The sequence below is a fragment of the Eriocheir sinensis genome, chromosome 56, assembly GCF_024679095.1.
Source record: "Eriocheir sinensis breed Jianghai 21 chromosome 56, ASM2467909v1, whole genome shotgun sequence".
Classification (NCBI taxonomy): Eukaryota; Metazoa; Arthropoda; class Malacostraca; order Decapoda; family Varunidae; genus Eriocheir; species Eriocheir sinensis.
In genome coordinates this window covers 6272234-6296476 of record NC_066564.1, presented here as the reverse complement: position 1 = coordinate 6296476, position 24243 = coordinate 6272234, and the positions used below count along the sequence as shown (strand labels likewise).

Genomic DNA, 24243 nt, shown 5'->3' with positions numbered 1-24243 from the left:
CTAGGCTCATAAAAACTACTCATGGAAATACTAACACAATCCCAACGAAAGCCTACTTATCACTAGGCTCATAAAACTACTCATGGAAATACTAACACAATCTCTACGAAAGTCCTACTTATCACTAGGCTCATAAAACTACTCATAGAAATACTAACACAATCTCTACGAAAGCCTTACTTATCACTAGGCTCATAAAACTACTCATGGAAATACTAACACAGTCTCTACGAAAGCCTTACTTATCACTAGGGTCATTAAACTACTCATGGAAATACTAACACAATCTTTACGAAAGCCTTACTTATCACTAGGGTCATAAAACTACTCATGGAAATACTAACACAATCTCTACGAAAGCCTTACTTATCACTAGGGTCATAAAACTACTCATGGAAATACTAACACAGTCTCTACGAAAGCCTTACTGACTGTGAATGTGTAACAACCTCTACGAACGCCCTTTCAAATATAAATGTTGTAATGTCGGGGGAGCGGTGAGTAGCGGGCTTTTTTTTTTGTACTCTTTTTGTTGCCCTTGAGTCGTATCCTTTGATGTAAAAAAAAAACGAAATGTTTGAAAATATAAACCTTGGCCCTCAGTTAGAGAATGCGGTGTAGTTTTTGTCCTGTTACTTTGCCCAACAAAATGCCAAACTATCACTAAGCTCCTAAAACTAACCAAGAAAATATCCACAACATCCTGTATGAAAGTCTTATCCAATGTGGGTGATGATAGCCCCGAACTGTTTGAGAATATGAGACTCGGACATCAATTAGGCCCTTTTTATTAGAGTATGCAGTGCAGGTTTTGGACTTATTACCCTGACCACCAAAATGTTAAACGAGGGTCATGAAACTACCTTTGGATATATTAACACAACAACCTCCACGAAAACCTAATCAAATGTGGGTGCGTAGGTCTCGAAAACATTGAGAACATAAGCCTTGGACCTCAACTAGAATATGCGGTGCAGTTTTTTGTACTCGTTGCCTTGCCATGAACGTTGCATCACTTGAAGTCCGCAGCCAGACCAGCCCTTCATTATGCGATAAATCCTGCGAGGAAAGACTGGAAAGGTTGGAAGGGCCACACGTGTCCTCGCCCGGGAAACGTCGCCTCGCTGGAAGAATTACGGCGCTTCGCAACTCTTAAAAGGATTATGACTGTCGGCGCGGAAGGAGATCGAGGAAGAAAACTTGAAACATAATGGAGAGTAATGGAGCTTTTTGATCGGCACCGCTTCCTAGTTGGTGTATAATTCGTCATCCTCATAAAATAATTGCCTAAGTCATTTTTCAGAGATTTCCAGGTTTTTGTCAATATCAATTTTTCAACACGTGACGCCCATTTTTGTATAGTTGCCTTCGTCATTCAGGATTTGAGTGTTCCAGAATTGGCCTTTTCATTCCTGGTTAAATCTTAAGACAAATGAGATAATGACATTTCTTTTATGATTTCCTGAAAAGTAGAAAATAATGACTTAGGCGTTTTGTTTACGAAGGTGACGATATATGACTGCTTCATATTTATTTTTATCTACAGGAACAGAATTCTCACCATCTCATCCCTCATTCACAGCCCTCCAACAGCATACTAACATCATCCACACTCTTTTACAACATCGCCACATCATGAGAGTCTTTTCACAGCATAAGCTCACCCACATCCCTTCACAGCGTAACAACATCATCTACACCCGTTTACGGCATCCACATTCGGTCACAGCATCACTATAACATCCTAATAACCTCATCCACATCCATTCACAGCATCATCCTCTTCTATAGACCTACTCCTCATCCATTCACAGCATCCACATCCTTTCACAGCATCCACACTCCTCTCCTCATCCACATTTTTTACAGCATCCTCATCCACATCCTTTCACAGCATCCACACTAACATCATGTCCTAAAGACCTCATCCACATAAATTCACGCATCCACATCCACATCCTCATCCATTCTTAGCGTCACCATCACGGCAGCACACTTATCAACACGCCTCCTCCTCCTCCTCCTCCTCCTTTTCACAGTATTCGAAAGACCCTACCCCGTTTCCCCCCTCCCCCCCTTGACAGGTGTGCGGCAGGTATCAAACACAAAGGGAGGGAGGGGGGGAGTAAGGGGGGGAGGCGGGCCATTAAAGTTCGAACCTCGGCAATTGCGTAATAACAGACCGTAATGGCTGAATGGTGTTCCTGTGGCTCGTGGAGTAGTTTGGGGGTGAGGGGGGGCGGGGGATGACTGTGGGGGAGGGGAGGAACACACACACACACACACACACACACACACACACACACACACAAATACGTCTCTGAGTCTTACATCATGGCAAGGGGAGAAAGAGGAAGAGGAGGAAGAGGAGGAGGAGGAGGAAAAGGAACGTGAGGCAAGTCGAGTGTGAGTGAGTGAACTGAAAGGTGGTTTAGTATTCTCTTCCTCCTCCTCCTCCTCCTTCCTCCTCCTTCAGAAGTGACCGGTGGGAGGGGATAAAGGGATCAGCTGGAATCCGAACGTCACACTCCAGTACTCGAGGAGGAGGAGAAGGAAGAGGAGGAGGAGGAGGAGGAGGAGGAGGAAGATGAAAGAGTGGAGGATTAGGAGCAAATGACGAATAAGTGATTTTATAGAAGAGTGCAATTGGTATGGAAGGAAGGAAGGAAGGCAGGAAGGAAGGAAGGGAGGAGTAGGAGGAGGAGGAGGAGGAGTAGGAGGAGGAGAACATGGACGAGCAGGCAGCAGAAAGCCTATTGGCTACCTGCTTTCAGTGATTTAATCAATCCGTCAGCCACAGGAGTGGCTTGCGGGAAGGATTGAAGCACTTCTGAACGTACTCGTGGATACGTTTAGTTCACTCCCGACGCAGCAAAGTGACGGTCAACGCGATTTTTAAAGGAGTTGATTGTGTCCGCACTAACCACTCCTGCAGGAAGGATGTTCCAGTGGCGGACGACTCTGTTCGAAAAATAACTCCTGCCGATATCCGTAAAGCATCGCTTGCCTTGAATTGTTTTACCGTTGTTTCTTGTTCGCGGGTTAGTTTGTAGGAGGTGGAGGAGGAGGAGTTGGAGAAAGGACAGCATTGAACTTCTCGGTATATTTTTAGTCGTTCGTAAACATATTAATAGAAAATAACAACAACGAAATAGTTCCTATTGATGTGTGTGTGTGTGTGTGTGTGTGTGTGCGTGTATGTAATTTACCACGGCCTGATCGCGAGTTGGACTCGTAGTCGCCAGCAGGTAGCCTCCCGACAGGAAATATGAGCGGTGATGTGTGGGAGATGTGAAAGCATTCCGGCTATTGTAGTTTCGTTGATGTGGCAACGCCCCCGCGAGGAACATGATGAGAGACGAGTGATCATAGCGGCGGCGAGTGCACGATAGTTCGGGGAGAGGCGAGTCTGAGACTTTTTGGGCGAGTGCAGAGTGCAGACGCTGCTGTGTTCCCTAGGAGTGCGAGACTGAGACTGTTTGGGCCAGCACAGAGGAGCGATGCAGAGTGTGTTGGAAGGAGGATACCGAGGAAACGAGATGCCAGGGCGGAGAGGAGGAGGAGCTTCATGGACGCAACAGAGTCATTTTTTCTCTGAATTAATAAAACATTGACGACAATGTTCCACAAACAGCGACGCAACGAGCCACTCTGGGGCCCCGAGCTCTGGGGCGGGATGCAGGGCGTCTGCTCGGCGGCCGTGCCCAACCCCCGCACCGTCTCGGTGAGCGTGGTGCCGCACGCACCTCGAGAACCTGAAGGAGAGCAACTTGCCCTCGCGCGCCCACCTGCAGGGCCTCATCTCCAACGAAGCCATCGCCTCCAAGTTCTCGCCCGACGTCAGGAAGTTCTCACCACGCTCACCGAGACGGTGCGGGGGTTGGGCACGGCCGCCGAGCACACGCCCTGCATCCCGTCCCAGAGCTCGGGGCCCCAGAGTGGCTCGTTGCGTCGCTGTTTGTGGAACATTGTCGGCAATGTTTTATTAATTCAGAGAAAAAATGACGCGGCAGCGGCCAGGCCAGAGACGGCTGGTGGCGGCGCCCTTGTCTGCAGCCCCTTTCCCCCCCCCACCCCCCGCTACTGACAAGGCTGTTGCCCAAACTGTGTGTGTGTGTGTGTGTGTGTGTCGTCTGATCTATTTATCTATCTATCTATATTTCGTGATGTATATGTTTATGGAACTTAATGGGTTACTCTCTCTCTCTCTCTCTCTCTCTAAAACCTATTTTCTGCTAGATCAAAATTTCGTAGTCATAATCAGCGTTTTTTTTCTCTCTCTATCTCTATCTCCTTTCGCAATTTGACGGAAGGCCGTAGTGCACATCTTCCAACACTTATCATCTCCTCTTCCTCCCCCTCCTCTTCCTCCCCCTCCTCTTCCTCCCCCTCCTCTTCCTCCCACTCCTCCTCCTCCTCCTTAGGGACAGAGGGACGCAATTCGATTGAGATTAGCACGCGCTCCCTTCCCTTACGTTCCCGTCTCTCCCTTTCCATGGCCTTAACGTCACACCTTAGTTATTCCTCTAATAATATGCATCTGGCTGCCACGAGAGGTAGATAGATGGATAGATAGATAGATAGATAGATAGATAGATAGAGAGAGAGAGAGAGAGAGAGAGAGAGAGAATAGCGACAACAACGAGGTGGAAAATACAAACAGTGTAGGCAGTATAAGAGAACGCCAATGCCAATCAAGGTAAATCAAGGTAATGGAACTCATCAATGGACCTCCACCGATGCGCGTCAAGGAATGTGTGAATGCAAAAAACATCAGAAAAAAAAACACGACCATGAAAACACAAAAATAACAATGATACTACTACTACTACTACTACTACTATTACAACTACTACTACTACTACTACTACTACTACTACTACTACAATTACAACAACAACAACTACTACTACTACTACTACTACTACTACTATTACTACTACTACTACTATTACAACTACTACTACTACTACTACTACTACTACTACTATTACAACTATTACAACTTACCTTGCACCTGGTGGAACGCCGTCACTCCCACCCGGTCAGGACAGTCGAAGGAGATGGGACCCTGAGACGGCGGGGAGAGGGGGTGGGGAGAGGGGGGAGAAAGCTGGTCAGTAAACACACACACACACACACACACGCAGACAAACCCACGACAATGGCTAATCAGTAACAATAACCTCTCTCTCTCTCTCTCTCTCTCTCTCTCTCTCTCTCTCTCTCTCTCTCTCTCTCTCTCTCTCTCTCTCTCTCTCTCTCTCTCTCTCTCTCTCTCTCCGCGAGCAATAACAATAATCTCTTAACGAAAATAGTGTTAAGAGTCCCCCCTCCCCCCCACTTCCCCCCCTCCCCCCTCCCCCCCCAACCTCCCAATTCCAGGTAACGGCAACAACAATGAAAACAACAATAACAACAGCAGCAATAATACCTAATAATAACAGCTGTAGCATCCATTCGCTTCCTCCCAATATCACCTCTCGAGAAGGTTTGATTGCGAACTTACATAAACTTTACCCATTTACTTATGAGCCTGACGCCTATACGCCCCTCTGTCTCTGTTTGTCTGTCTGTCTCTCTCTCTCTCTCTCTCTCTCTCTCTCTCTCTCTCTCTCTCTCTCTCTCTCTCTCTCTCTCTCTCTCTCTCTCTCTCTCTCTCTCTCTCTCTCTCTCTCTCTCTCTCTCTCTCTCTCTCTCTCTCCCTGTGTCTCTGTCTCTGTCTGTCTCTCTTTATGCCCCTTTCTCTGTGTGTTTATGTGTCTCTCTCCCTCTCTCTGTCTCTGTCTCTGTCTCTCTGTCTCTCTCTCTTTTTCAACCTTCCATGATTCTTAGTTACTTTTTCTCATCTCGTCTTCCTTTACCTTAACTAAAGCATCCACCCTTCTGCTCCTCCTTCTCATCCTTATTTTTCTCACCTTAATTCTTCTTGTTCTTCTTCTCCTTGTCATACTTTTCACCTCCTCTCTCGTCTTCTCTTTCCTAAACTCAATCTTCCTTTTTCTTCTTTGCCTTTTCTGCACTTCTTCCTAACATTTAGATACTTCCTCTTTCTTCCTCATTCCTCCTGTTTCTCCTTATTCATCAACTCAGTCTTCCTTCTTCTCGTCCATTTCCCGCGCTTGATTTTAACTCTAGCTCTACGGTTCGTGATACGCCATTTTTACTTTCTTTCATTTCCCCAGACTCTCTTCCCTTTTCTGTCCTGTCCCATCTAAGTTCTGCTCCTTCCCGCTCAGTTCTGTCCCGTTCTTTCCCGTCCCATCCCTCCCTATCATGTCCCATCTAAGTTCTGTCCTATCCCGTCCTCTCCCATCCAAATCCTGTCGTATCTCGTCCTCTCCCATCTAAGTCCTGTCCTATCCCGTCCTCTCCCATCCAAATCCTGTCGTATCTCGTCCTCTCCCATCCAAGTCCTGTCCTATCCCGTCCTCTCCCATCCAAATCCTGTCGTATCTCGTCCTCTCCCATCCAAGTCCTGTCGTATCCCGTCCTCTCCCATCTAAGTCCTGTCGTATCCCGTCCTCTCCCATCTAAGTCCTGTCCTATCCCGTCCTCTCCCATCCAAATCCTGTCGTATCTCGTCCTCTCCCATCTAAGTCCTGTCCTATCCCGTCCTCTCCCATCCAAATCCTGTCGTATCCCGTCCTCTCCCATCTAAGTTCTGTCCTATCCCGTCCTCTCCCATCCAAATCCTGTCGTATCTCGTCCTCTCCCATCTAAGTCCTGTCCTATCCCGTCCTCTCCCATCCAAGTCCTGTCGTATCCCGTCCTCTCCCATCTAAGTCCTGTCCTATCCCGTCCTCTCCCATCCAAATCCTGTCGTATCACGTCCTCTCCCATCAAAGTCCTGTCCTATCACGTCCTCTCCCATCCAAGTACTCTCCTATCTCGTCCTCTCCCATCTAAGTCCTGTCCTATCCCGTCCTCTCCCATCCAAATCCTGTCGTATCTCGTCCTCTCCCATCTAAGTCCTGTCCTATCCCGTCCTCTCCCATCCAAGTCCTGTCGTATCCCGTCCTCTCCCATCTAAGTCCTGTCCTATCCCGTCCTCTCCCATCCAAATCCTGTCGTATCTCGTCCTCTCCCATCTAAGTCCTGTCCTATCCCGTCCTCTCCCATCCAAGTCCTGTCGTATCCCGTCCTCTCCCATCTAAGTCCTGTCCTATCTCGTCCTCTCCCATCCAAGTTCTGTCCTATCCCGTCCTCTCCCATCCAAGTCCTGTCGTATCTCGTCCTCTCCCATCTAAGTTCTGTCCTATCCCGTCCTCTCCCATCCAAGTCCTGTCCTATCCCGTCCTCTCCCATCCAAGTCCTGTCCTATCCCGTCCTCTCCCATCCAAGTCCTGTCCTATCCCGTCGTCTTCCATCCCCATCCAAGTCCTGTCCTATCCCGTCCTGTCCCATCTAAATCTTCCTTCTCCACGCCTTTCCTGTCCTTCATTCTAACCTTGGTCTGTCTCTCTAGCAGTCTACGCTCCCTGATACTCATCCTTACCGACTTCCTCAGCTAAATCTTCACTCTCGTCTTTTTTGCTTTTCATCCTAAACTTCATCTGTCTCTTGAAATCTACGCTCTTTGACACCCTATTTTCACTTATCCTTGTCGACCTCCTCAGCTAAATCGTCCTTCTTCTCATTCTTTTTACACTTCACCCTAAACTTGATGTCTCTCGAACTCCACACTTCTTGGCACATTATTTTAACTCTCTCTCCTCCTTCCCTCCCTCCTTCCCTCCCTCCCTCCCTCCCTCCCTCCCGACTCTCATCTTTTGCCTTCTTTCTTCACTTGGATATTCGAAGTACCAGGTCACTCACTCACTCTTTCTCCTCCTCCTCCTCCTCCTCCTCCTCCTCCTCCTCCTCCTTCTCCTTCTTCTTTTCCTTTGCGTCTTTTTTACTTGTTTTCTTCCTTTTCTTGTTGCTGTTTTTTTGTTGTGCTCCACATTTTTTTTTCTTTTTCCTCTTTATCTCCTTTTCCTTCATCGACGTCTTGTTCTTGTTTTTGTTCTCGCTCTTATTCTTCTTGCTATTCTTTCTCTTCTGTTCTTTCTTCCTCCTTCTCCTCCTCCATCTCCTCCTCCTCCTCCTCCTCCTCCTCCTCTCCTTCCTCCTGAGCCGCCATGATGCTGCGAGGGCGTGGCTTAACACAGCAATCATGGGCTTTGTGTTTCACCTATTTGTGTGGTTGTGTGAGGAGGAGGAGGAGGACGAGGAGGGAGAAGCCTTTAACCTCCATCCACTCCTCTTTCCTCTCCTTCTCTTTCTCCCATCCCCTCCTTCTTTCGTCCCGTCCTCCCCTCCTCCCCTCTTTCCATGCCCCCCCTCTATTCCCCACTTTCCTGGGTGGGGAAGGAGTGATGGGAAGAGGGTAAGGAAAGGAAAGAAAGGTGAAGGAGTTGAAAGGGGAAGGGACGGGAAAAGAAGGGGAAAGTGTAGCCTAGTTAAATGAATGGAAGTTTTGGAGGAGAGGAGGATCAAATATCATAGAAAACGGAGATAAAACTTTAATCCCTTCCCCGAAACACACACACACACACACACACACACACACACACACACACACATACACTCACCGACACTCCGCGGAACCTCAAGCCTTGCAGAGTCTCGAGCATCTGGTCCGCCAAGTCTTCGCGCGAGTAGTCGAAGGTGTCCAGTTCGAAACCCGCGACGCCTCCCTCTGCCAATCCCGTCGCCGCCTCCTCCTCCTCCTCGTCCTTCGCTAGAGATCCTTGCCTCAGGTCCTCTTGCAGCTTAGCCAGGCGCCCAAGGATCCTGCAGGCGGGAGATAAGGACATATTATAAAGTTTATTTCGCTTGGGATGGTCTGTGTGCCGGCCTGTCTGCCTGCCCCGTCCCGTCCTGTCCCTTTTTTCCTATCCTGTCTTAGTTTTGACCCGTCTATGTTCTGTCTAAGTCCTGTCCAGTATCTTCCCGTTCTGTCTAAGCTCTGTACGGTTTCTTTCCATTCCTTCCCGTCCCATTTAAGTTCTGTCCTATCCCGTCCTGTCCCATCTTAGAACTGTCCTATCCCGTCCTGTCCCATCTAAGAACTGTCCTATTCCGTCCTGTCCCATCTTAGAACTGTCCTATTCCGTCCTGTCCCATCTAAGAACTGTCCTATCCCGTCCTGTCCCATCTAAGAACTGTCCTATCCCGTCCTGTCCCATCTAAGAACTGTCATATTCCGTCCTGTCCCATCTAAGAACTGTCCTATTCCGTCCTGTCCCATCTTAGAACTGTCCTATTCCGTCCTGTCCCATCTAAGAACTGTCCTATTCCGTCCTGTCCCATCTAAGAACTGTCATATTCCGTCCTGTCCCATCTAAGAACTGTCATATTCCGTCCTGTCCCATCTAAGAACAGTCCTATTCCGTCCTGTCCCATCTAAGAACAGTCCTATCCCGTCCTGTCCCATCTAAGAACTGTCATATTCCGTCCTGTCCCATCTAAGAACAGTCCTATTCCGTCCTGTCCCATCTAAGAACTGTCATATTCCGTCCTGTCCCATCTAAGAACTGTCCTATTCCGTCCTGTCCCATCTAAGAACTGTCCTATCCCGTCCTGTCCCATCTAAGTTCTGCTCCTTCCCTCCCTCTTCTGTCCCGATCCTTCCCGTTCCATCCCGACCCGTCCTGTTCCATCTAACTCCTGTCCTGTCCTTTTTCCCCGTTCTTTCCGCTTCTCCCCTCCTGTCCCGTCCCTTACACTTTCTTGCCGTTCCGTTTAAGTCCTGTCCCGTCTCTTCTCGTCCCGCCCTTTCCCGTTCCTTTCCCTCCCGTCCTCTCCCTTTCCCGTTCCTTTCCCTCCCGTCCTCTCCCTTTCCCGTTCCTTTCCCTCCCGTCCTCTCCCTTTCCCGTTCCTTTCCCTCCCATCTTTTCCCTTTCCCTCCCGTCCTCTCCCTTTCCCGTTCCTTTCCCTCCCATCTTCTCCCTTTCCCTCCCGTCCTCTCCCTTTCCCGTTCCTTTCCCTCCCATCTTCTCCCTTTCCCTCCCGTTCTCTCCCTTTCCGGTTCCGTTCCCTCCCGTTCTCTTCCTTCCCCGTTCCTCCCCGTTCCTTTCAGTTCCTTCCTGTCCCGTCCTGCCTAAATCCTGGTCCTCCTCCTCTAGTTATTATTAAAAAGCTTCTCTTGGGATGGTTAACGAAGGAAGGGGGGCAGGGGGGAGGGGAAGAGGGAGAGGGGAGGGGGGAGAGGGTGCTATACTGGTTGTTTTAGTATAAGGTGATTGGTTTTTTTTTCCTTTTATTATTTCATGATGTTTCCAGTTTGTTAGTTCTGTTCTGATAATTTCATGAGGTTGTTGTTTTTTCTTTGTTTATTAGCGATCGGTTTATTTATTGTATTTTTGCTATTTGTTTTTTTCATATAATTTTAGAGTCTCAGTTTGGGGTAGCGTGAATGCTATCAACCCGGTCACTACTACTACTACTACTACTACTACTACTACTACTATTACTACTACAACCACCACAACCTCATCTCCCTCCCCCCACACAGCATATACACACATAAATTTAAACCTCAACACCAGGCAAGCTTTCCAGGAGGAGGAGAAACACTAAAAAAAATATATACAAACAAAAAGTTATCAGTGGGCGTTGAAGTAGGAGGTCAGACGGTGCTTGAAAACTTATGCTCCACTTACCAGGTCATGGTGGGCTTGGTGGAGTTGCCGGGGAGTTGGTGGAGGCCCGAGCTGCACGTCTGAGGGAGGGAATGAGAGAGGGAGTGGGTGGTGAGAGGTGGAGTGGAGTGACGGTGTGCGAGGAACCGGTGGCGTTGAAATGAGTGGGTGATGCAGAGACGCTATTCTTATCTCTAACGTGTCTGATTCCAACCTTACACGAGAAACACTGAGCTCTAACGTGTCTGATTCCTACCTTATACGAGAAACACTGAGCTCTAACGTGTCTGATTCCTACCTTATACGAGAAACACTGAGCTCTAACGTGTCTGATTCCAACCTTATACGAGAAACACTGAGCTCTAACGTGTCTGATTCCTACCTTATACGAGAAACACTGAGCTCTAAGGTGTCTGATTCCAACCTTATACGAGAAACACTGAGCTCTAAGGTGTCTGATTCCAACCTTATACGAGAAACACTGAGCTCTAACGTGTCTGATTCCAACCTTATACGAGAAACACTGAGCTCTAAGGTGTCTGATTCCTACCTTATACGAGAAACACTGAGCTCTAACGTGTCTGATTCCAACCTTATACGAGAAACACTGAGCTCTAACGTGTCTGATTCCAACCTTATACGAGAAACACTGAGCTCTAAGGTGTCTGATTCCTACCTTATACGAGAAACACTGAGCTCTAAGGTGTCTGATTCCAACCTTATACGAGAAACACTGAGCTCTAACGTGTCTGATTCCTACCTTATACGAGAAACACTGAGCTCTAAGGTGTCTGATTCCAACCTTATACGAGAAACTCTGAGCTCTAACGTGTCTGATTCCAACCTTATACGAGAAACACTGAGCTCTAACGTGTCTGATTCCAACCTTATACGAGAAACACTGAGCTCTAAGGTGTCTGATTCCAACCTTATACGAGAAACACTGAGCTCTAAGGTGTCTGATTCCAACCTTATACGAGAAACACTGAGCTCTAACGTGTCTGATTCCAACCTTATACGAGAAACACTGAGCTCTAACGTGTCTGATTCCAACCTTATACGAGAAACACTGAGCTCTAACGTGTCTGATTCCAACCTTATACGAGAAACACTGAGCTCTACCGTGTCTGATTCCTACCTTATACGAGAAACACTGAGCTCTACCGTGTCTGATTCCAACCTAATACGAGAAACACTGAGCTCTAACGTGTCTGATTCCAACCTTATACGAGAAACACTGAGCTCTAACGTGTCTGCTTATGTGCCTAATTCATACATATTCATAAATTACGTGTCTGATTCCTACCTGTCTATTTCTTAACTTGCGCGAGAAACATCAGTGCCAAATAAGTTCTGAATGCTGAGTATTTTGAAATTTTAAGTCTCATTCAATTTTAGTTCTGGGCTGCTTGATACGAGAAACAATGATGCCAAACAAACAGCAAAGACTTATATCAGCGTCTGGCATGCTTAAAATCTAACACACGCGAAAAATCATTGATGCTAAACAAACTACATAGACTTATTTCAGCGCCTGGCATACTTAAAATCTAACACACGCAAAAAATCATTGATGCTAAACAAACAGCAAAGACTTATATCAGCGTCTGGCATGCTTAAAATCTAACACACGCGAAAAATCATTGATGCTAAACAAACTACATAGACTTATTTCAGCGCCTGGCATGCTTAAAATCTAACACACGCGAAAAATCATTGATGCTAAACAAACTGCAAAGACCTATTTCAGCGCCTGGCATACTTAAAATTTAACACACGCGAGAGAACATTGATGCTAGATACCATCACAAACCGTTACCTCTGCGCCTTACATATAAAGCATCTAAAACACGCAAGAAACACGGATGAAAAAAAATTCTGCAGATTATAACATGCTTAATATTTAACACCTGCGAGAAACCTTGATGCTTAATACCCTTCACGTTAAAAGATGCTTAATATTTAACTCCCCCGAGAAACACTAATGTCAAATATACAACAAACATAATTCGGCGCCTGAAAAGTTTAAGGTCCATATTCGTAAGTATCGGGTTCCCATTACGGCTATTTCCCAAGGTTACAGAGAAGATTAACAGGGATTTATGGGCGTTTTCCCTGTTCAAGGTGGAGAGGTCGGGTAAAACTATCTCTGGGATCACAAAACGTTTCATGAAAATCCCAGCAACTTCTACGAGAGGCTTTGTAAACAGGAGAAGTAAGGACCCGAGACGTTTAAAAATGGGAACTTATGCGTCACGGAACTTCCTACCTGGTCGCCTTGCTTCCTGGGCCAATGGGTGACCTTGACGAGGTGCGCCGCGTTGACCTCCCTCCGGCCGACTGCTCTCGAAAACCTCTGCCGCGCTGCCTTCAAGCCCATCTGAGGGGGGGACAGGAGGGAAAGGGGCGTAAAGATGCAAAATAATGTTAGTCAGAGGATGAAATCAAGAAGTGAAGGGAAAAAAGAGGAAAAAAATGACAAAGAAAGAAGTAGAAAAAAATAATACAAAAAATACAACTATGATACAAAGAATAATAGATAAAATAATGAAAAGATAAAGTCAAGTAGTGAAAAGAAAAGACGAAGGATGACACAGAAAACGGTAGAAACAAATATAACAAGAAAGACAACGTTAATACAAAGAATCAACAAGAACAATTAAAAGATGATAAATAAAGATAAAAAAGAGTATATGTAGATAAATAACTAAGGGTAAAATAAATGTAGAAGAGTGCAAAGAATGAAAGGGAAGAACTTGAAGAATGAATGATGAAATATAAGAAAAGGAAGAGGAAGAAGAAGACGCAAAATAATGATAGAGACAAAAGAGAAAGCCGTGAACGGAAGAGAAAGAGAGGAAGGAAGACACGTGATAAACAGTGGAAATAAAAAAAAACATGGAAAGACAAGATGCCCACAAAGAATAACAAGAAAATAAAATAAAAATATAACAGACGAGACGAAGTAGCAGAAAAACAAACATAAATAAGAGAGAGAGAGAGAGAAAAATAGAAGTAAGAGAGAGAGTATAGAAGTAAGAGAAACAGCTGAAAGAAAATGAGAGAATGATGGATAAATAAAAGGAAATAAAGGAGAGGAGACGAAGGAGTAGAGAAAACATACATATACAAGGAGCAAAAAATCATAAAGAAAGAAAGAGAAAGTGAGAAAGAAAAATAAAGTAAAAGAAATAGCTGAAACTGAGAGAATGACGCATAAAAATAAAAGAAAACAAAGGAAATGAAGTTAAGTAGTAAGGAATGGATACAAAGAATAATACAAAAAAAAAATAGAAGACAAGGCGAAGAAGTAGAGAAACTGGATACCCACAAAGAGAAACAGACATAAAGAATAGAGAAAGAGAAAGAAAGAGCGTCTGAGAGCAAGGCCGCACGAGTTAAGAGCAAAAGGAAGCAAGCTCATGATATTTGTGACTCGAGGAAACAAAAGCGACTGGGCTGCGGAGACCCACCGAAGGGAGGAGGCAGAAAGGCGAGGAGACGAGGCACACAGACACCACACCTCCCTGGGGCACACACACACACACACACACACACACACACACACACACACACACACACACACACACACACACACACACACACACACACACACACACACACACACACACACACACACACAAACACACACACACACGAGAGACAGGGAGAGTGGGAATGGACAGGCTTATCTTGCCGTCTCTAAACCTCTTTCATTCCTTTTAGTTCAGGTGAGATGTATGTGTGTGTGTGTGTGTGTGTGTGTGTGTGTGTGTGTTTATGACTCACAATACACACACACACACACACACACACACACACACACACTGATAGAGGGAGGGAGTGGCGGAAGAGAGGGAGAGCGGTGGGGGAGGCGGCCGGAGCAGGAGGAAGGGAGGGGGGAGCAGACAACAATGAAATGAGACTCACCCACACACACACAACACTCCAAAGGCTTAGAACAAACACGGAATGAAGGCAACCCTCAAACAGGCGCTTTTCGCGGAGGCTAACGAGGCTGCAGCGGCGTTCCCCCCCCCTCCCCCCCCACGTCCCCTCAACGCCGCCCTCCTACACACAAAGCCTCCTGACGGTCCTTCCTCCTGTGACAATAATATTTCTCCAAGTCCTTCTCACACTGGTAATGTCTTCCACTTGAGTCCTTGAAGCATGAAAGAAACGCCATAAAGAACAAGACAAGAAACGAGAGATTAAGTGTAGCTGGAAGATTGTAATTATCATGAGAGAGAGAGAGAGAGAGAGAGAGACACAGACAGACAGACAGACAGACAGAGACAGAGACAGACAAACAAACAGACAGATAGACAGAGACAGACAAAGACAGTAATACAGGGTAAAGGTTTTGATGTTTGTGGTGAAAAGGAAAACACAGAGTAAAAGACAGTCTTGTGTGTGTGTCTGTGTGTGTGTGTGTGTGTGTGTGTGTGTGTGTCGGTTGGTGGGGGGAGGAGGGGCTGCACGCGGCGCCACACCATCCACCCACCAACCCTTGGGACGCTGCGCCACACTCCGCCACACTCTCGCCGCCGCGCCAACACTACGATGTCTCAGCAAGGGTGTCGCTTCTGGGAGGCCGACGACTTGGTGCTCTCCTTGATCTCTCTCCTTGCACTGACGCTGGGATTAGATTTTTCTTTCCTTTTTACAGCAAAGGAAGCCGCTCAAAGGCAATAACATACGAAAACAAAAACGTCCGCTAAGCACTGCTGTAAAAAGTAAAGGAGAGTGGGTAAAAGAGAGGTCAATTTCTGGTGGGTATAAAATTTGTCGCGACAATAAATGATAAAAAACAAACAATGGTTCCTCTTGTCACAGAAAGAAATGTTCGGGCCATTACTCGCACTCTTTTGAATATTTCTGAGCCTCTGAACATTTTTTTTTCAAACGTACGCGTCCTAAATGTCCCATCTGGCATATAAAATAAAACTCCGCCTTTTCGTGCTCCTCACTCGACTGACTCCGTAGTTTTCCTCTTCGTCGTTTGATGGGATATAGGCCAGCGGGGTGGGGGGGATGGGGGGCGGGGAGATTCTCGGTCGGGCCTACCCAGAGCTGGAGGGTGGCAGTGAGGGTTCCAAGACCTGTGTGGTGTCATGGCTGCCCAAGAGGAGAGCCTAGCGTCAGTAGCCAGGGGTGACGGGAACACAGCCACCTCAACTTCGCCATGCCGGGGAGGGTGGAACTGCTGACCCGTGACCGATACTACGAGCCGATTTCACAGTCCAACACAGTGTCTTCGTAACAGCCCGAACCAAACTATAGAATCCCATACAATCCAAAATGGAGAGGTCTTCGTTGCCACACTAAATACACAAGACTTTTCCTGTATAGTTTCATCAAATTTGTGAACTTAAATATAAACACCAGACACTATACAAGGAAATTTCGAAGGCTCTGTTATTGGTTTGGGAGCTTACTAACCCATCATGGGGAACTGTGAAACTGGCCCTACGACTCACTACCACTAGACTTAACTGTTTCCTTTGCTCTAAATGTATACAGCAAGGGAGGCAGCTCAAGGGCAACACACAAAAACAACAATTGAAATAACGGCCCGCCAGACGATGCTCCAACAGAAGAAAATAGAACAAGAGGCCGAAAGAGAAGTCAATTTTGCGTGTTGCCTTAGTGACAAAATAACCGCCACTCCGACCCACTGCCACTGGACCTAACTGTTTCCTTGGCGCTTAGAGACTCAAAGATGCTTTTTACAGGATCAGAGGCAGCTCAAAGGCAAAAAAAAATGAGGAAGCAAAAAAGAACACTGGCGCTGCTCCTACAAATAGCGTAAAGTAGAAGAATATTGAAATGGTTACACAATGAACGAACTTACACTCGTAGACACTTATTTACAGGAACGGAGGCAGCACAGGACCCCAGCAAAGGAAACAAGAAAGAACACTCTGGCGCCGCTCCTGCAAATAGTGTATGGTAGAAGAAGAATTAAATGGTTACACAAGAAATGAATTTACGCCCGTGGATAACCTTTCTCTTCGTTAGGAGGAGGAAGAGGAGGAGGAGTGTGGGGGGGAGTCAAGAGAGAGGCTTTTCCATTAAATAAGGTGCCAAAGGGGTCGAAATAGCATGAGAAAGAGGAAGAGAAAGAGAAGGAGAATGAGAAGGAGAAAAAGAAAGAGGAATGGGGAAAGGAGAAGGAGGAGGAGGAGGAGAAAAGGAGGAGGAAAACAAAAAAAGGGAAGTTGGGAAAGGGGGAATAGAAGGAGGAGAAAAAGAAATAGGAGTCGGGAAAGGAGAAGGATTAGGAGGAGGAGGAGAAAAGGAGGAGGAAAACAAAAAAGAGAAGTTCGGAAAGGGGGAATAGAAGGAGGAGAAAAAGAAAAAAGAGTCGGGAAAAGAGAAGGATTAGGAGGAGGAGAAAAAGGAGGAGGGATACCTTAGCCCATTGACTGCGGATTTCCTACTGTCAGACCTCACCAAGCTACAGGAATGGAACAAAAAGTGGCTGGTAGAATTCAGTGAAAAAAAATGTAGACTCCTGCACCTTGGGAGGGAATATCCAGCACACCAATACCACATGGGAAACACTCCACTATCCACCACAGAGGCAGAGAAAGACCTGGGACTGTATGTTACCAGGCTACCAGTGAAGGCAAAATACGTGCCAATCGCAGCGGACGCCATCTCCACCGCCGCCACCACCATCACCTCCACCACCGTCATCTCCACCGTTGCCTCCACCGCCGCCACCACCGCCGCCTTTACGAGCGCCGGGTTTAAACCAACAAAACTCAGCAATTCTTAACTTCTGCCGTAAATGCCGCGGGTAGTTAAGGCCGACTCGAAAGTTATCCTAAGCTGGGTTAATTTCCAGAAACATGAAATAAGCTTCTTTGATTCATATAAACTTCTGGGGCGCCGGACAAAAAGAAAGACAAAAAGAAAATGAAGAGCCGAGGAGGAGGCAACAGCAGATGGATGAACCTGAGCGTGTGTGTTGCAGAGGCTTGTGTGACGATGACGATGACTACTCTCTCTCTCTCTCTCTCTCTCTCTCTCTCTCTCTCTCTCTCTCTCTCTCTCTCTCTCTCACCTGGCGGAGGGCGAGAGCGATGGCCCAGAGCGCGTCGTAGGTATGGGTGACGTACTCGGTGAGCGGCTGGCCGGTGCGGGAGAACTCGTGCAGGAACTGGCTGTTGGTCTGGAAGAGGATGATGATGATGGTGAGGAGGAGGAGGAGGAGGAGGAGGAAGACGAGTAAAGGAATAGATATATGAAACAGGAGGTGCAGGAGCAGAAGTATAGGAGGAGGAGGAGAAGAGGAGTAATGGAATAGAGATATCAAACAGAAGGAGAAGGGGGAGGAGGAGGAGGAGGAGGAGGTGAAGGAAAAAGGAGGTGAACGAAAGAGGAGGAAGTCAGATCGAGATTTAGTACAGAGGAAAGAAGACGAGTGGAACGAAAGAGAATAATAAGAGAATGATCCGGAGAGGAGATTTACATAGATTTACATAGAAAATCAGACCACACAGACCCCATGGTCCAGACTTGGTGGTCTGTCCTTAAACCTAAGTGATTTTACATTAATCAGAAGACTCCAAAACGTTGCATTTCTACTCTAGTTGATATTAAGTTGAAGGAAGGAGGAGGAAGCAGTAGAAAGACAAAGAGGAGATGGGGACGAAGTAGATGATAAGGAAGAGGGAGGGTGTAGACCAAATACAAGAGATGGTAGGGACGCAAGAGGAGGAGGAGGAGGAGGAGTAAGATAAGGGTAAGGAGAGGAATAAGCGGAAATTAGCTGAATGGCTCATCCTGGTTTTGGCGAGAGAGGGATAGAGAGAGGAGGAAACATGTGTGTGTGTGTGTGTGTGTGTGTGTGTGTGTGTGTGTGTGTGTGTGTGTGTGTGTGCTTACCTCCAAAGAACCAGATTAACCTTTTCCCCTCCCATGCTCCCTCTCCCTTTCCTCTCACGTCCCTCCCTCTCCTTCCCCTTCTATTTCTTTTAACACAGTCTCCCCTCACTAGCTCTCTATATACACGCCCTTCAACTAGTACAAACACTCTCCTTTTAACAAACGTATTCTGAGTACGGAGGTTCTTTAAGTTCTTATGTTCTTATTTTCTTATGTTTCTATGTAATGTCATGTTATATTATGCTCTTATGTTCTTGTGTTATGATCTTATGTTTTTATGTTATGTTCATTTGTTTTTTATGTTATTGTGTTGTTTTTATGTTATTATGCTCTTATGATCTTAAGTTATGTTTTCATGTCCTTATGTTATAGATTGTTCTGATGCAATGTTCTTATGTCATCATGTTCTTATGCTCTTATGTTATGCTCTTATGTCCTTATGTTATTATGTCCTTATGTTCTTGTGTTTTTATGTTCTTATTGTCTTATGCTATGTTCTTAAACACTTCAATTTACAACCTCTTCAACAACCCAACTCACCACAGCCAGACATTGTTACCCTTATATAGGACTGAGATGGATTTCAAGGCAGTCCTATTCTAGTTAGCGTTTGAGATGGTGTTCAAGGCAGTCCTATTCTAGTTAGCGTTTGAGATGGTGTTCAAGGCAGTCCTATTCTATTTAGCGTTTGAGATGGTGTTCAAGGCAGTCCTATTCTATTTAGCGTTTGAGATGGTGTTCAAGGCAGTCCTAGTCTATTTAGCGTTTGAGATGGTGTTCAAGGCAGTCCTAGTCTATTTAGCGTTTGAGATGGTGTTCAAGGCAGTCCTAGTCTATTTAGCGTTTGAGATGGTGTTCAAGGCAGTCCTAGTCTATTTAGCGTTTGAGATGATGTTCAAGGCAGTCCTATTCTAGTTAGCGTTTGAGATGGTGTTCAAGGCAGTCCTATTCTATTTAGCGTTTGAGATGGTGTTCAAGGCAGTCCTATTCTATTTAGCGTTTGAGATGGTGTTCAAGGCAGGCCTATTCTATTTAGCGTTTGAGATGGTGTTCAAGGCAGTCCTATTCTATTTAGCGTTTGAGATGGTGTTCAAGGCAGGCCTATTCTATTTAGCGTTTGAGATGATGTTCAAGGCAGTCCTATTCTATTTAGCGTTTGAGATGATGTTCAAGGCAGGCCTATTCTATTTAGCGTTTGAGATGATGTTCAAGGCAGGCCTCTTCTTAGTCAGCGTGCGTATTATTATAAAACTGACGGACACTGGAGGGTCAGGCACGTGCAGGGAAGGAAGCAAAGACACACAGGTGAGGCCAGGTAAAGGGGCACATAGGAAGTGGGTGATAACAGACAAACCAGAGAGCACAGAAAGCCGAAGATCATTAAAGAAAACCAGTGTAGGAGAGGACACCCACACCCACACCCACTCACACCCACACCCACAACTACACCTTTCCCCCTGACACACCCACACCCATCCACACCCACCCACTCACACCCACACCCACACCCACACTCTCACACACTCATTCCCACACCCACAACCACACCTTTCCACTAACACACCCACACCCATCCACAGCCACACTCACACTCATACCTACACCCACATCTACACACACACACACGCCCACCCACCAGCCCACACCAACACACCGATTCCCTAACTCCCTTCCTCCACATCCACCCACGCTCACTCACGCCCACTTTCTCCCTTCCCCCACACAGGAATCCACCCTCTGACCTTCTCGAAAAGGGTCACCTAGACAGGAATCGGACGTGACAGTAATAGGGAAACTTGAGAGGCCGAGACGATTGTACCATTGACCTGATCGGAGGAAGAGGAGGAGAAGGAGGAGGAGGAGGAGGAGTGGGGGGTGGTCAAGAGAGAGACTTTTCCATTAAATAAGGTGCCAAAGGGGTCGAAATAGCATGAGAAAGTGGAGGAGAAAGAGGAGGAGAAAAAGAAAGAGGAATGGGGAAAGGAGAAGGAGTAGGAGGAGGAGAAAAGGAAGGAGGAAAAGAAGGGAGTCGGAAAAAGAAAAGTAGTAGTAGGAGAAAGAGGAGGAGGAACAGGAAGAGGAGTCAAAAGATAAAAAGGGGAAGGAGAAGGAAGGGGAGAACAAAGAAGAAGGGAGAGAAAGAGTGTTGGAGGGAGGCTAGAATAGCAGAACACCCGAGCCAATCTAGGGAGGAAAAGTTCGGAGCGCCACAAAAGTACGCCCCGGGAACAGATTGTAGGCAGCTGGCTAAGTGGCGTAATTAATTAGTCACGCAGGTGAGGAAACGAGGCGTAAGCAGCTTGATGGGCAGGTGCGTCAAGGGAGAGGTGAGCGCTACAGGCGGATACACAAACACTTTTAGGCTGGAATGAGAACGTGCGTACGGGGAGTGTTGGAGAGCGATCACACGGGAGCCGGGAGTGGACGGGCGCACACAGGGACACACACACACACACACACACACACACACCGAGCTCTGTGCTCTTCCGTAGGGGAACGGCTGGCTGTCTCGAGAGAGACCCGCAGCAGACCAAGAGGTGAGGTGAATTACACACACACTACACAGCTGGAGGACAGGTCTTCTAAATGTCGGGGACTGATTACACAGAAATACTAATTAATAGATGGGAGGCGGCTAGTAAGAGCCACAACCACAAAGCGAGACAGGTGATGTACTTTACCTGAAAACACAATAGTGATGAAATATATCTTACTGATTGCTATAGTAGGGAGCTATACGAGTTTCATCACAGGGAGGCGGCGGTGAGCAAGGTTATTAAGGAGCCGGATCATTAGCGACTGTTTGCTACTGTCAGGAGATATTTTTGACGGTGCGCTGAAAATCGGCTCCGGAGACCTCTACAAATGTGATTTTTGTTGTTCGCTTCACTCCAGTAGGTTAGTCTTCACTGATAAGAAATGTTTCATATATATATATATATATATATATATATATATATATATATATATATATATATACACACATATATAGATATATATATATATATATATATATATATATATATATATATATATATATATATATATGTATATATATATATACATATATATATATATATATATATATATATATATATATATATATATATATATATATATATATATATATATATATATATATATATATATATATATGTGATGGAGACTGGTTTGCTGAACTCGAGTCTGAGTTGAGTATCAAAGCTTCGCTCGTGATCTGTGTTTCCACTGCAATCAAGGGTCCTGTCGCCGGGCAGCAGACGCCAGAGAATTTTAGTGGCCAAGAAAAACAAAAGGAAAAGCACTTGGAGGTAAATTTTTTTCTGCCAACGTATTTTTCGAGGCCTGTTCACAGACTCCCATAGAAACACACGTAATTTACTTTGGAAGTAAAACATTCGCTGCTGCCAGCAGCCAAAAACCGATCGTGTGCGGGAGCCCTTGAGGCTGAAGGGCGTAACAAAGAGGATATGCAAAAAATGTCATAACCCTGCAGGTATATGTTGGATAAATCCAAGTTTAGGAAAACAAAGATGTGCATAAATAGAGCAGTGGATGAAAGGAACAATTCAAGCGGCGGGGAAGTTATTGCAAACACGACAGAAAGTTTCAAATGGAGGCAAGACAGATCAATGGGCGGGAGGGCGTGGAGCTGGTAACTACACAGTTTTCAGGGGCAGGCGTGTGTATGGTGACTGACCTGGTGTAGACACCTTACCTCCTGGTGTATCCTTGCGTAGGCGAGCAAAGCACCACAACATCCCACACACCACGACCCCAGACACCAACACAACACCAACACCACAACTCACCAGGCCAGATTCCGAGGCGTTGGTGCCGATGATGGAGCCGTGCGCCGCCACCAGCACCACGCCCTGCACCGCCTCAACCAGCTGGGCCGAGGTGCAGTTGGTGCCCGACGTGTCCCGCCACCAGCTGTCCTGCGGCGCCCCCGACAACACCCACGCGTAGTCCGCCCCGTACATGCCGAGGTGGTAGGCCTGGGAGGGGCGTAAGAGAAGAGAGCCAAGGATGGGTTAGTGAGGTATTGGTATTATATTTTGGTGGTGGTGGTGATGGTGGTGATGGAGAGGGAGGGAGGGGAGTAACATAGTGGTAATATTAGTGTTGTAGTTAGTAAATAGTGAAAAGGATTTAGGAGCATTTTGGAGCGTTGGGAAGAGGGAGGTTTGGAAAGAATGAACACACACACACACACACACACACACACACACACACACACACACACACACACACACACACACACACACACACACACACACACACACACACACGACAACTTTCCCGGTGGCTCGCATCCAAGAAACTTTTGTCGGTAATGAAGTTAATGAAGTTATGCGCTCGGAGTTAATAACATCCTCCAGGTAGCTTATAAGACTCATTAACGGGAACCCGGAGACCATCAACCACCGCCCATCGACCCATCACCTCCATCAACACCGCCGACCCCTCCACCACCAGTGCTGTCATTACTAACGCCATCACCATCATCACCAGCACTACCACTAACGCCATCACCACCACCACCACCACCAACACCACCACTTGCACACTATAAATGAATAAACCAAACTATAGACTGAATATTATACGTTATGTCTACAATTCAAAGCCAATCTCTCTCTCTCTCTCTCTCTCTCTCTCTCTCTCTCTCTCTCTCTCTACCTACCTACCTACCTACCACTACTACTACAACTACTACTACTACTACTTACCACTATCTACCTACCTACCTACCTACCAACCACTACTACTACAACTACAACTACTACTTACCACTATCTACCTACCTACCTACTTACCTATTTTCAGACGTAGGGCCAAACAAGTGAAGGAGAGAAGAGCCGTGTGTAAGGAGGACGCGAGGGGCAATATTGCATCAGAGGATCATTTTTTTCGCAATCAACTCACTTCCGGGCGACCAAAAAGGGTGGGTCCAAAAAAACCTTATCTTTGTGTGGATGAGGAGGAAGGGTCGAGAGACACGTGGAGGGAGAACTAATGACGTAGGAAAGGGAGGAGGAGGAGGGAGAGGAAGGGAGAGAGATGGAAGGAAAATAAGTAAGAGTGATAAATTGGGAAGGGATGGAGGTGAGAAAAAAAGGGAATGAGTTAAGGATGAAAGGAGAGAGATAAGGAGAAAAGGGAGGAGGAGGAGGGAGAGGGAGGGAGAGGGATGGAGGGTAGGTGAGAATGAAGAATGAGAGAGGGGATGGAGGTGAGGAAAAGGGAAAGGAGTTAAGGAGGAAAGGAGAGAGGTAAGGACGAAGGGAGGAGATAAGAACGAAAGCGGTGAGATGAGGAAGAAGGGGAGAAAGTTAGGAAGGGAGGGAGGTAAGAAACAAGGAAAGGTGGGGAAGACAAAGGGAGGGAGGTAAAGAAGAGGAGAAGAATAAGTACCAAGAAAGGAGGAAAGGTAGGAATGAGGAAGGGAGGGAGGTAGGGAAGAAGAGCGTTAGGTAAGGAAGAAGGGAAGGAGGTAAGAAAAAAAGAAGAGAGGCAAGGAAGAAAGAAGGGAGGGAAGTGAGGAAGAAGAGGAGGATAGGAAGAATGGAGGGACGGAAAGGAAGAATGAAGGGAGGTAAAAAAGAAGAAAAGAGGGAGGGAAGTGAAGAATGGTAGACAGAGGAAGGGAAGAAATAATGGAACTGTGTGTGTGCGTGTGCGTGTGTGTGTGTGTGTGTGTGTGTGTGTGTGT

General features: G+C 46.5%; 1 protein-coding gene across 1 annotated transcript in view; it reads right to left on the bottom strand.

The window, feature by feature from the left end:
* Window positions 1–24243, bottom strand: part of LOC126984118 (gamma-aminobutyric acid type B receptor subunit 2-like) — a 195668-nt gene that overhangs the window by 41748 nt on the left and 129677 nt on the right. The window contains exons 5-10 of the mRNA XM_050837503.1: window positions 22337–22525; window positions 17701–17808; window positions 12898–13008; window positions 10650–10708; window positions 8577–8778; window positions 5011–5071 (exon numbers count right to left, since the gene is read on the bottom strand). Of these exons, the coding sequence (XP_050693460.1) occupies window positions 5011–5071; window positions 8577–8778; window positions 10650–10708; window positions 12898–13008; window positions 17701–17808; window positions 22337–22525 (730 nt within the window). The remainder of the gene's footprint in view (window positions 1–5010; window positions 5072–8576; window positions 8779–10649; window positions 10709–12897; window positions 13009–17700; window positions 17809–22336; window positions 22526–24243) is intronic.